Here is a 13,355-nt window from a genome sequence, read left to right as displayed (position 1 = left end):
AACATATCTTGGGGAAGGCGACATCACATGGGAAGGGAGAGGAAGGGAACAAGCAGTGCGAAAGAGAGAAATACAACAACTGGGATTGAAGTTGATGTCTAAGACTTGTATAATATATGATGGCATATAACTTAGTGTCTCCTCTAGGAATAACTTATTCAATATAATATATCCTCTAACTTATATGAGTTACACTTAAATCATATGATGCAACTTATATATATCTCATAAATTATAAAAATTTGGGTAAATAACTTATAACTCATACTACACTTTACTATAATTTAAATACTATATTTGTTAAAAATATTATAATAAATTAATTTATTAATTTAAGTTATACTAAGTAAGTTGATCAATTTATATCAATAGATTATTAATCTCATCTATTATTTAGTTTATTAAGAAATTATTAAATATATTAAGTTAATAAATTTATTTTAGGTAAATTATTCCAGCATCGATAAAGTTGTTGCTTTGTGACCTAAAGGTCACGGGTTCGAATCCTGGAAACAGCCTCTTGTAAAAAGCTGGATAAGGCTACGTGCAATAAATCCTTCCCTAGGACCCCGTATGATGGACGCTTCGTGCACCAGGCTACCCTTTTTTATTCCTGCATCCTCGTACATGTCCTAAATTTGGACTCTTTTATGAAGTCTCAATGTCCTCATTTTGAAAAAGTCGCGTGTCCTATAAATTAATCATCAAAATCAAACAAAGTAATTTGAAATTTCAAACACGTGGCACTTATACCATGTTAATTCAAACTGAATTTGTTGTTCAAGTTCACAGATCTAAATCTCAATCAATCAATCAACCAAATTTTCTACTTTTAAGGAAGTCTTTTCCATTCAAGTATTATTTGAAGGGAATTGAAGATCCATTAATAGAAAACATCGCATAATGGCTGGCTATGAATATGAAAGTCAAATGGGAACTAGAAGGTTGTTCTATTGATCAACAAGGACCAAGAAAGGGCTTGTTCTGGTGGGACTATTTGGAGGGATTAATCCATGAATAAAAAGGATAGGGGAAGGGGATTTTTAATCAAGAATGTTAGAGGGGTTGATCTGTCACAATATTAAAAATCTTGGTTTATGGAACAAAGACAGAAGCAGAGGATGGCAGAATTACCCAAAAACAACAATCATGACCGAGGCAAATCCACAGTTAGGATTAAGATTGGGTCCAAAAAAAATTTGAAGCAACATGAACAAAAAACAATGGCTTAGGACACTCTCACAAGTTTGTCCCAGTTGGCAATTTCTAATGATAGAAGAGAATATTTGGTGACTGAATGGAGAAAAAGATGTTGGCATGAGGACATCTTTTAAAGGTTTTGCAATGATTCAGGCAAAATTGATTAGATATGCTAGAAATGGAAATCAGAAAAACAGAAGTAGAATTCAAACTGAGTAGAATTAAAATAAGACTGAAATTTAGATCCTAAATGGATTTCTGTTATTGGATCAATTTCTCTTTAGGAAGGGTTTAATATTCATAAAACACCAATTAATTCTTAAAAGAGATATGTACGACTTTATAATTTGCTTTTAGAACATTTATAACATTGAATGTAAATTGTTTCATATCCATGCTTAAAGAGGATGCCATTTCATTTAGTTAGTAAGCCTTTGGAAGTTGCCACGGTTGTAAGTGTTTGAGGGCTCTCATAGCTATCTTTTCTTAAAAATTATATATATCCATGTTTATAACCACATTGTTATAACCTGACCTAACTTTTCATTAGAACTTTAAAACCAAGATTTCAAATCTGATATAGTTGGACCTTAATTGATTTTGTAATTGTTGCAAACAAATTTATGTTTACTTTCCCTTTATACCTTAATGATGTAATCTCATTTTCCTTAGATATTACTCTCAACAAATATTTTAAAAAATCACAATATGTTCAAGGGTTTGCATTTGAGATTTAGCAATGTGAGATTAAGTTCATGTTCTCGCTCAAAATTCCTCTAACCTAATAATATGCAAGTTACATGCATAATCAATCTTAGAATAATCAAAGAATGTCTTTCCATGTTGATCTCATGCAAGAATTTATTTTATAATGCATGGATACTAAGCGCAATGGTTCTATAAATTTTCTAGTATACTTTTTGTCGGTGCAATCATGCTCAGGTTGGTGTTGTTAGACCAAGGTGTTTTGAAGTTTAGTGAATGCTTGGTCAAAGGTATATTAGACTTAAGTGTTTAAGTTAGGTCATATGTTAGGTCAATATGATGTGTGAATTCAATATTGATAAGATAGTTGACACTGGAGAAATCCAATTGGGTCGAGATTGATCGAACATTTGGCAATGAATGAAGTCCAACAAGTGTTAGCATAGGAAAGGTCCAACAAGTGTTGGGAAGTGAAAGTCCCAACAAGCGAAGGTTGGCTGAATGTTTGACAAGTGTAAGTCCCGGAATGTTAAGGTTAGCTGAATGTTTGGTAAGAGGAAGTCTTAGGAGGTCATGGTTGACCAGATTCTTTGCGAGTGGAAGTCCCGATAGGCAAAAGTCGTGATAGATCAAGGTTAATCAAATGCTTAGCAAATGGAAGTCCTAGTAGGCCAAGGTTAATTGATACTAAGTAAACAATGAAGTCCCAAAGGCAAGGCCTCTGGACAAAGAAAGTGGTCTCTTGATAAGGGAAGTCTTGGATCAAAGCACCTTGGCAAGACGAGTCCTGGAGGTGTAACCTCTTGGCAGAGAAGTTTAACTGAGACGAGAGTCTACAATTGGCTATACTTTAGGGTATTTGGTAGACTTAGGTGAGAACTCATAGTCAATGATCTAGTCAAAGTAATGGTTAGATTCAGTCAATTGGTGGATGAGTCAATTAGGCACTCCATTGAAGCAAGATTAGTTGAATAAAGCGACTTATAGCATAGCAAAAAGATGGTCTATAAGTAACACTAAATCAAGAAACAAGAATGGCCGACTCAAGTATTCATTGAAGAGCCAAGCAACCGAATAGAAGTAGATGCAATCGACTCAGTTCTTCATTGCCTGCCTGACCGGACAAAAGGATAAAGCGATCATAAAAACAGTGAACTAGGCAAGTGATCAGCCAATTGGCCGAGCACATAGCAAGTTGCTAGTAGAATATAAGACTATAAAAAAGCTTCAGAGGCTCGTGAAACTAAAGAAGGTGAAGTGAAAGAAGTCCCAAGAAAAGCTCCATCATTCCTTATTGTATTTATCGTTGTTTCACTCATATTGTTGTTCTTATTCATGTTTATAAGTAAGATTATAAGAGATTTCTCCACCTCCAGAAGGCGTCTGAGAATGAGAAGGAGAAGAAGAAGGAGAAAGTATAAATAAGATTCCAAAAGTGACTCACTATGAATCATAGGTCGTGGAGCATGAATCAAAGATTTTGAACCATGTAAAAGAGAGTGTTTGCATTGCTTGTGTTTCATATTTATTTTTTCTTTGGATAAGTAAAAGTTCTATACCATATGTCAAGATGTACAAAATGAGATTTTAGGAGTTACTCATGTATGATGAAGTATCAGATCTAAGTAGACGCCTAAAGACCTGTATACATGAAGTTGTACACGCCCTGTATATCCTTTCTACATCTAACTGTCCCTCATAAAAAAAAAACTATAATTTTGTGCCCTCTATACATAATGTATCACTGATGACAAGGCCAAGTGATGGGCCATTGTCAACGTCTTACCACCACAGTAGTGTTGGCCAAAAACTCTAAGCGTCCGGTGATATGTGGACATATGTGGAGCCAGCCTCGGATCCTCCACCATAGCTCTACAATAGAAGTGCACAGGAAGAACAAATGTTCATGTGTCTTGTGTTTCATATTTATGTTTTGATATATTGGGTGTGTAATAACTTGATTGAAGACCCAAGCAATCAGCTATTCCCCTTGATCCCCCTCTAGCCTCATCTTTCAATTGTACACTTTTATCGCCCTTACAAGACTTGCACTTCAATATGTATTGCTTGTGTCAAAATTTGTAACCAAATCAAACCAAACAAATCAAATTGAAAGATCAACTTCTCTTTTAAAAATAGAAAAGATTTAAATTTCATGTCAGTTTCAATTTTTGACAATAATAAATCAATAAATCTAGACCAAATCAATAAGGAATATACTAGATCTAAGTATACCAAATGTCATTATATATATAAAATGATAAATATTTAGGGTAATGTGCATATTATGTTATTGAAAAATTCCTTATCTACATATGATACTTGGGAAAAACAACCAAATCTTTATCCCACTAAGTGGGGTTGGTTATATGGATCCTCCTACGCTACTGGGCTCGATTCCCTACTATACGCTCATCTATATTTAAATGAATTTTATCCTCTTTTATCATTGCAAATCAACTCATTTTTGATATCTCTTTTCCTCAATAACGTAGCCGGTATCTTTCCCTGGGCAATTGTTGTTATGTGACTATGCTTTCTATGGTCTGCTGCTCCTCGATGCGTCGAACGACAAACAAAAGAAATCCCTTTTTGAATTTGAGCTCAATATATAAGCATAAAATTGCTGGGCTGCTGGATTAGAGCTCAATATATAAGCCTAAAAATTGCTGGCTGAGTCAACCTAGCCCGAGCTACTCTATTGCTCTTCCTCGATTAATATGTGTATTCGTCATGGTCACATACCACCTAACTGGAGCATTCATTGATTACCTAAGTACATATCCATATTATCTTAAATGCATCAATGTTCGCAACCTTGACTTTCTGACATTCTCATTTCTTATCAATTCATCCTCGTATGTTCGTACATGCACCTTAACATCATTGTCTTTGCAACTCTTATCTTTTGCTCGTGTGCTCAATTCATAATCTAACATTCAACTCTACATAATATAGCATGTCTAACCATCATATTATAAAACTTTCATTTAAGCTTTAGAGGTGTCTTACAATCATAAAGAACTCTCTTCTATTTCAGCCATCTTACTTGTATTCTATATAAAGCATCCCTATCGACCCCTCCATTGTTTTATAAAAATGATTTTAGATACTTAAAGCTCTCAGTTACAAGCAACTTATCATTACATATTTTAACAATTGTCTTACTACGTCTAATACTACTAAACTAAAGTACCATATTTTTTGTCTTTGCTAAGCCCAAAACTTTTATTTCCAGCATTTTCTGTTAAGATTCGAGCTTAGTGTTTACTCCTTTATGTGTCTTATCGACCAAAACAATGTCATCTGCATAAAACATATACCATAGTAACATATGTTAGATATATCCAGTGAATTCATCCATGACTAGTAAAAAGACATGGAGTAGCAACCCTATCTTTATGGCAAATGTTTCAATTAATTTGCTTTAGGTTTTCACTCTTATCGTAACATCCACATACATATTCTTAATTATTTTAATATATGTTATGTTAACACCTTTATTTTTTAGATTTCTCCACATAATTCCTCACAGGACTCTATCATAAACTTTTTAGAGGTCAATGAATATCATGTGTAATATGTAAGTCTTATTTCTTTTTCCGATACTTTTTAATCATTTATTTGAGAAGATGTATAGCTTCTATCGTCAACCTTTCAAGCATAATCCAAAATAATTTTGGATCATCTTGGTCTCATTTATTTTTTTCTATAACTCTTCCTCAAATTTTATAGTATAGTTCATTAACTTAATGTCCCTATAATTCATACTATTGTATATGTCTTCTTTATTATTACACGGGGATTAGTGCTTATCAATCATTTTCTTCGTTTTCAATATGAGTATGATGGTTAGGAATAAAGTATAAAAAGTTAAATTAACTTGGATGACGGTATATGCATTTTAATTGAACCTAAAGGGTGTCAATGTAATCAACTATAGAAGTTTATATATTATTTGATGAATTTTTTCAGTAAAATTGAATATAATTTTTATCAATTTGGATTGATTTGAAAATTCTTTAAACTGATCAACTGAATCTTGCCCGGCCCCCATTCAGTGGTCAAAGAAAAAATGTATATGCACAAGATTTAAATCCATTGATATCAGGCAACTTCAGTCACCATGGACTTCTTAGTATATTATATCAAAAATGTATGCAGAAAAAAAACTATACATGAGCCAATTTGTACTTTGTTGTCATTTATCTAAAAAAGATACCAGTCAAAATACATACCTGTTCTACAGCAGAAGCACAATCAGATCGGAATTTCAATTTTTTCAATAGTGGTACAACATCAGAACTTTGTGGATAGGTTATATGTGGAACTTTCACCCTGTTTAGTGGTATAAAAGTTATTCTTCCACCTTTCTCTGAAGTTAGGTATCTTATAATCCTTGTTGATATGTCATCTGTCTCAACCACCACATGAAATAGGCTGAGCACATACAAAAAAACCATTATGGTCATGAACATGAAATTCAAGCCAGTATATAACATCAGTCGAGAATTAAAACACGTTAAGTATTCATACCTATTTCCAGCAGTGACTTCAACAGCAGTAAAGAATTTGGAGTCACATTCAACCAACTCCAATATTGGCCCAAAAACTCCTTTAATATTGTGATCTTTAATAATCCTATTCACAGAATTCAATCCCCTTCTGATATCCTGAGTGCAAGAGAAAGAAGGAAAACACTCAAAGAACTGCAAGATAAGGTCTCTTAGGAACTCAGCAATTCACCTATTCTCAACAAATGAACACAAAAAAAAAAAGTGAAAAAATAAGTAAAAGCACTGAATATTCAAAGGCATGCTAACATGACAAATATGAGCCACTACAACTTCAAGAACTTATGCTAGTAACTCATGTACAGTACTAAATCTCAATTCAAAGTAGTATTTCTTATCCAATATGAATATGATTGGTTGGTCGAAATCAAAATATTTGTTGTTATATATTGACTTGTATTCTGTTAGTTCATTAGCCGTTCTAAATTTTACAGCTAATCAAGCTGCACTGAACCAACAATTTGAGTTTTGGGGCTGAGTTGAGGTTGATTTAAGTGTAGGTTGAGTCCGTCGAGTAGGCATGATGATTAGAGTCAAATAGATTTGAATTGTTTGGATTTACCCTAGCTAGTTTAAGGTAAATCAAGTTTGTACGTGGATAGATCAACTCAGTCAATTCACTTGCGTTTGGTTGGGATAGAAGAGGGATGAGGGGAAAAAAGGGAACTCGTGGAGAAGAAAGGGAAAGTGGAAGGGGAACTCGCAGAGAGAAGGCTACAGCGAGCTCATGAGCAAGTCACCCATGTGGCTATCGTGCGATTGCAAGCAAACGATAAGCTTCCAAGCAAATTGCGAGCTCGCAAAGAGGTCACAAGCTCATGATGACTTGGCTGCGAGATCAGAAGCTCGTTGTTGGGCTGGCGGCAAATAATGAAATCAGCGAGAGGAAAGGAAATCGTTAATGGATTAAGAATCCATTCTTTCCCTACTTTACATCAAGGAAACGAAGATATATATATATGAGATTGTTACCCTAAAACACCCACCATGGGTGCCCCTCACAAAGCGAACGATCGGGGCGCCCGGAAGTGATCCGGGCACCCGCCTTGTGAGGGGCACCCACGGTGGGTGTGCACTGCTGATGTGCTGGGTAACAAACTTTCACACACACACACACAGGAGTTTGTTGCCCTGCAACACCCACCATGGGCGCCCCTCACAAAGCGAACGATCGGGGTGTGAGGACGATCGGAGTGCCCGGAAGTGATCCGGGCACCCCGCCTTGTGAGGGGCACCCACGGTGGGTGTGCACCCAGTTCCGGGCACCCCACCTTGTGAGGGGCACCCACTGTGGGTGTGCACCACAGATGTGCTAGGTTCTAAAACATTACGTGGTTTTCTACAACTTAGCTCCTAAAGTCTTGTTTTAGTATATTGCATGTTACAAACATACAACTTAGCACTTAAAACCTTCTTTTAATATATTGTTAACACAGTGAAACTAATATTAAACAGTGAAATAGGTTAGTCTCTTGAACTATTTATACTAAACACACTGGTTGCACTATAATGTCAAAACTCAAAGTAGAATAACACTTAAATCCAAAAAATCCTAAAGAAATAAATGACTATTATAAATGGTGTAAAAAAATACTGAAATGAATGTTCTTTTATCTAAGTAGCTGGCCACCCATATAGATGTGGTAGTGTGGGTCAACCGCAAGCCACCCACATAGATATGGTAGTGTGAGTCAACCGCAGTTGGTGTATATTTTACATGTGATGCTATATTGTATATCACCAATAGTGCTAGACCACATGTCATATAATACTATTTATATTATGAGACTCTAATAATTTATTTCTTAGTAAAATTTCTTTTGTTGTAAGTAAATAAACAAATGGGTGATTACTTAATAAGTGATACAGAGACTAAGACTAGATAATATATCTTCAAGCGAATCTCTAAGGTTAAAACAAAGTGTATAACACATTTGAACTCTTAAATTTTTAATCAAGATTACCATATATGCACACAATTTTTATATTTACCCATTTAGCAATTTGTGTTTATTTCTCTTAGCTTCTAGTTTTACAAGGATATATTTTACAGTTCTAGTTGTTTTCAGTTACTATATAGAGCTGCACAAAGAATGCCTCTGATGTGCTGAAACGAATTTTTTGTTTTTTATGTTTTACCTATCATTCATCGCGTTTACCATTTTATTATTGTACAACTTGTTTCTATTCTTTTGTTGAATGGAATAGACTATTTAGCACTTTCCTTTCTTAATTGGAAAAGATATAAAATGCATATTTTGGCTTAATATGTGTTTATCTCATGTTATCATAGCAAAAGGCTCACCCTAGGCACCCTCACAGTTCATCCCAAGGTTATGTGAAGGGAAGTAAATCACGGAATTAGCTTATAGCCGGCCACCAAGTGACTAAGGAGTGGGAGGGGCATGGTGTTTATCTCATGTTATTTATTGTTATCATGGTTGTGAATATTTTCTGTCATATTCTTATTAAGTGGGGTACCTCTTGATACATGGAAGAACAACCCATGACATCTAGCAGTAGTTTCCATCAACATGCAGCAATAATGAACAAGTAAAGAAGTTAAATGTAAATCTACTCAATATTAATTAAATCTCAATGAAAATTTCAACAGGTGATCTCTGAGTTTACTCACACCAGGTGTAGCATGGTCAAGGCTCTTCTGTGCCTTTATAAGTTCAGATTTAAGTTTATCAATTTCAGCTGAGAGATTTGCTTCTTCACTCCACAAGGATCTGGAAAAAAAAAGAAACACGTGAAGATACAAACCATGGTAGCAAATAATTATATATAACAAGAAATTCATACTTCCTCAAATCTTGCAACTCATCTCTCTGTTTACACAAATGATCAGAATCATCTTGTAAGTTGGTTATCAATAGTTCTTGCTTTTCAGATTCCACTTTACGTTTCCTTATATATGTCTCTAACTTTCTTTCCTCCTCCTTAAGTTGTTCTATTTCATCCTGAAGTGTTTTCTCCTGTAAAGAATGAAAGCATATGAAAATATTGCAAAAAAAAATGTTATCAAAAATTGTTCAGAACTTAACTTCCCCTTGTGTGGATAAAAAGATATACAATGAAAACATAAAACAGTATCGGGAATCTTCAGATCAATTCGTATTTCTGCCTATGTGAATATAATTCAGTAGCAAGACTGCAAGAGTATAAACATCAGTGCATATTGGCATGTGATTGTGTATAAGCTAGGACTTGTTTTCAAAGATGAGAGCAGCAACACAAATAGAAGACCAAGTAAATTAGATTCTTCAGACAAAGCAATAAGAAAATATGCTCAAGGAAATGGAGAAAGCAGACCGACAAAAAGAGAGGACAAAAAGGTAAGCAAGACGAGATGAAATCCAGCAGTTGGTATGGCCATTGATGAACAGTAAAATGGGTACAAACCAAAATTACAGCATGCACATTCATTCTCAGTAACTTAAATTGTCAGATTGTAAGCAAAGCAATCACCAAACTATCAGAACTTCATTTGCTGAGATCAAGACTCATTCAAATAGCTATCAACCCTAATTCAAGTGTTTGTCGATAGCACTATTTTAAAAATTTCATATGTGATCACACATATGGTACACTAAGGACAGCATCTCTCATCCTATAATATGAAATAATGTTATTTAAGTATTTGCATGTTGAATAGGTGGGATGCACATGTAGTATGCAAGACATGTGCAAGTTGAATATGTGGACAGAAATATAGATGTATCCAGATCCATCTAAAAATAGTTTTATCAAAAAATGTAGTCCAAATATGCAAGGATGTTGTACGTGCGGTTATATATCGGATGTATGGCCACCTCGAAGGATGCAAGCCAGCATGTGGGTTGAATATGAATTTGATTACCGAGATAACTCCAAAATTGAATTGATTGAGCCAAATCCAGCCAAATAGAAAGGTTTCATCAAAAAGAATTGGTCAAGTCAAAGCCAGCCAATTAAGATGATTTGATTAAAAAGATCAAACAAAAAGAATGATTCAGTGATAACTTAAAGAGTAGAATGATGTTATTTTGAAATAACCGTATGCTAAGAAGCAACACTTGTAATCATTTTGTGTAAACAATCTATAATTTATAAGTGTTAATGTTTATAGTTGTAAATATGGGTGGGAAAAATACCAAAATATTCCGTATACCACACATATCATACCGAAATATACTGAACCATACCAATTTTACGATATACCGAATATTTTGGTATAGTATAATACCGTATCAAAATTTTTGGTATCGGTATAACATTTATCTTAAAATTTTCGGTATACCGTACACACCGAAATTTAACCCTAAACGGTATGAAATTTAACCATACCGAAAATTTTCGGTATGGTATCAGTATGATTTTGTTGTATACCGAGTATTTCGGTACGGTATACGATATAAGGAATCATTTTTGGTAATTTTGATATACCACCCCTAGTTGTAAACAATAGCCACTTCATAATTTATATAAATTTTGTTGATTAGTATGTAAGAGATAAAAGTATGAGTTATTATACTGATGAATTTGTAATACTATGTGATATGATGTAAGCATTTCTTCTTTTGATAGATTGCTTGGGGTTTGATTTGAAATAGGTATCATAAATGTAAAATCCTCTTTTACATAGATTTGTTAAGTTTGCTTAGTTGATATACCAAATGGTAGATATAAACTTGAATAATTTACCATACCATACAATTGTTGCGTATTTTTGATAATATGATTAAGTTTAGTTCTAAAATATCAAATGGATACATGCACACACATGTCCATTCAGTGAAATGTGGCATACAATGACTTGATCACATACAGTACCTCAGTGAATAAGATATACCATACAAGCACAAAATATTCTAGGTTTCATACAAGTGGCATCTTTACAAAACCAATTTTTTCCCCATCATTTTATGCAAGACAACGTAAAGTAGTGGATAAAAGAGAGCAATTAAAACAAGAATTTAGCTTTAATGAAGAGGATACTTCCAAATGAAAAAAAGAATCAGTATGAATTAAATTACATTCATGATTCAGTAAATTAAATTACATTCATGATTCACCTGTGACACATTTGATGATAGCACACGATCAAGATCATCAATCTCTCTCTGAAGCCATTTATCACGAGCAGCTTTATTAGCAAACTGTGTAGCCCGTCCTTGTTTCTGGTACAAAATACTCAACTGCTTCTCACGCTCCATTATACTACTCTCCGACAAAATGACAGAATTGTTTACTAAAAGGACATCAAAATATCAATACAGAGCCACAATAGCAAGTATTTCTTAACTACAACATACCCTTTGGTAATCTCCTCCTCTTCGGCTACTTTTGACTGGTGTAAGGGCCTGATTGTATTCAGCTCATCTCGAGACTCCTGAATCTCCTTCCGTAGACTCTCCAACTGTCTTGCAGCTTCTTCCTATAATCATAATTAAAAAGAAACCAAGAACACTTGATCATATGATTAAAATTGAACAAATGATGGGAAAAACAATATGTACAAGAAATTTGAAAATTATGTTTTTTGTAATAAAATGTCAACTGAAAGCAAACCTTTGAACGAATATCACTAGCAAGTCTCTCTTCTACATCCCTTAGATCAAGTTCAATTTGTGTGTGCATCTTTAAAGCTTCAGTTCGCTTTTTCTCTATCTCTTCTTTCTCTTTGTTCAAACTTTGCAATTCTTTTGTCAAAATCTTGGATTGTTTCTCCAATAATTTAAGGTTTTCATGAGCTTCTAGCACACGATTGTGCATATTAGATGACTTCTCAGAGACTTTGTTTCTTGATTCCTCAATCTAATGAAAGAGTACAAAAAAAAATTCTCAATGCTCAACAACACAAACTGAAGTAGCAATAAAGAATTACCAATAAGCAGTGAAGTTAACAAAAGATGAAAATAAATGTTGTTTTTTATGGAAAAATTTTGATCAATTGTCATTTAGTGGGCCATCTAAAGATATCGTGTACCTTTTTTTAGCAAGTTTGTTAAATAAAAAGGAATTGAGTTTATTTTTGTGTATTGCATGGCACTTGTGTAACACAAAACTGACATGAATAATATGCTGTTTACAAAAATAGACTTTAACAATAACAAAACTCATTGGTACACAACCAGTTGTCATGGGTATCATGATCAAGCTACTTCAAACCGAGATAACACTTTCATACATACAAGTACTAAGAGGATAAAATAAAGAATATAACGAGAGAAATGAAAATGCATAAGCATGAACAATAAAATGTGCACACATGATGACGACCATGATTCCTAGCATCAATATTTCATCAATCATGATATGTTTATAGATATCAATTTGACAAGTCCACAAACTTATATGATCATTTTACTCAGAAAAGGTGTTAGGAAAAAGAATAGCAATTAATTTTCACAAGAATAATAAATGACTCATGCATTTTACTTAAATAACAAATCATGTTATCTTTTCCTAAGAATTCCTTTCACCCAGGAATCTAGGTGAATGATTATAGCTAATTCGCAAAGTCCAAAAGGAGAAATAACAAGCTAAATCTGACAGTTGAGAGGTAATCTACATTGAACATATGTTAGCTTAAATAAAACGAACCTCACCCAGCTTCTGCCTGACACCACTAAGTTCTTTATCATAAATAGTATATTCTAGTGATCTTCGTTGCTTATCAAGCTGCTGATATTTTTTAAGCTCTTCCTTTTCTTCATCAAGTTCTCTTAATCTCTCCTCCAAATACTGAACAACTTGATCAATTTGTTTCCTCTTGTTGCCTGACAGAGAACATTAAAAAAAGTGTGTCAAACATAGCTAAAGCTATAATAAAAGAAGATTCTGATCACCAAGGCCCAATTTGGTTGGGCAATTTTCACATAGGTTCAA

The 13,355-nt window shown here is 33.9% G+C and overlaps 1 protein-coding gene across 1 annotated transcript in view; it reads right to left on the bottom strand.

The window, feature by feature from the left end:
- LOC122010892 (structural maintenance of chromosomes protein 3-like) overlaps positions 1–13,355 on the bottom strand; it is a 45,488-nt gene that overhangs the window by 15,147 nt on the left and 16,986 nt on the right. Inside the window, exons 10-17 of the mRNA XM_042567360.1 lie at positions 13,071–13,246; positions 12,036–12,281; positions 11,780–11,901; positions 11,540–11,684; positions 9,288–9,460; positions 9,115–9,214; positions 6,442–6,578; positions 6,123–6,345 (exon numbers count right to left, since the gene is read on the bottom strand). Coding sequence (XP_042423294.1) covers positions 6,123–6,345; positions 6,442–6,578; positions 9,115–9,214; positions 9,288–9,460; positions 11,540–11,684; positions 11,780–11,901; positions 12,036–12,281; positions 13,071–13,246 — 1,322 coding nt within the window. The remainder of the gene's footprint in view (positions 1–6,122; positions 6,346–6,441; positions 6,579–9,114; positions 9,215–9,287; positions 9,461–11,539; positions 11,685–11,779; positions 11,902–12,035; positions 12,282–13,070; positions 13,247–13,355) is intronic.

This window comes from Zingiber officinale, chromosome 8A, assembly GCF_018446385.1.
Source record: "Zingiber officinale cultivar Zhangliang chromosome 8A, Zo_v1.1, whole genome shotgun sequence".
Taxonomy (NCBI): Eukaryota; Viridiplantae; Streptophyta; class Magnoliopsida; order Zingiberales; family Zingiberaceae; genus Zingiber; species Zingiber officinale.
This window is presented reverse-complemented; position numbering and strand designations above follow the sequence as displayed.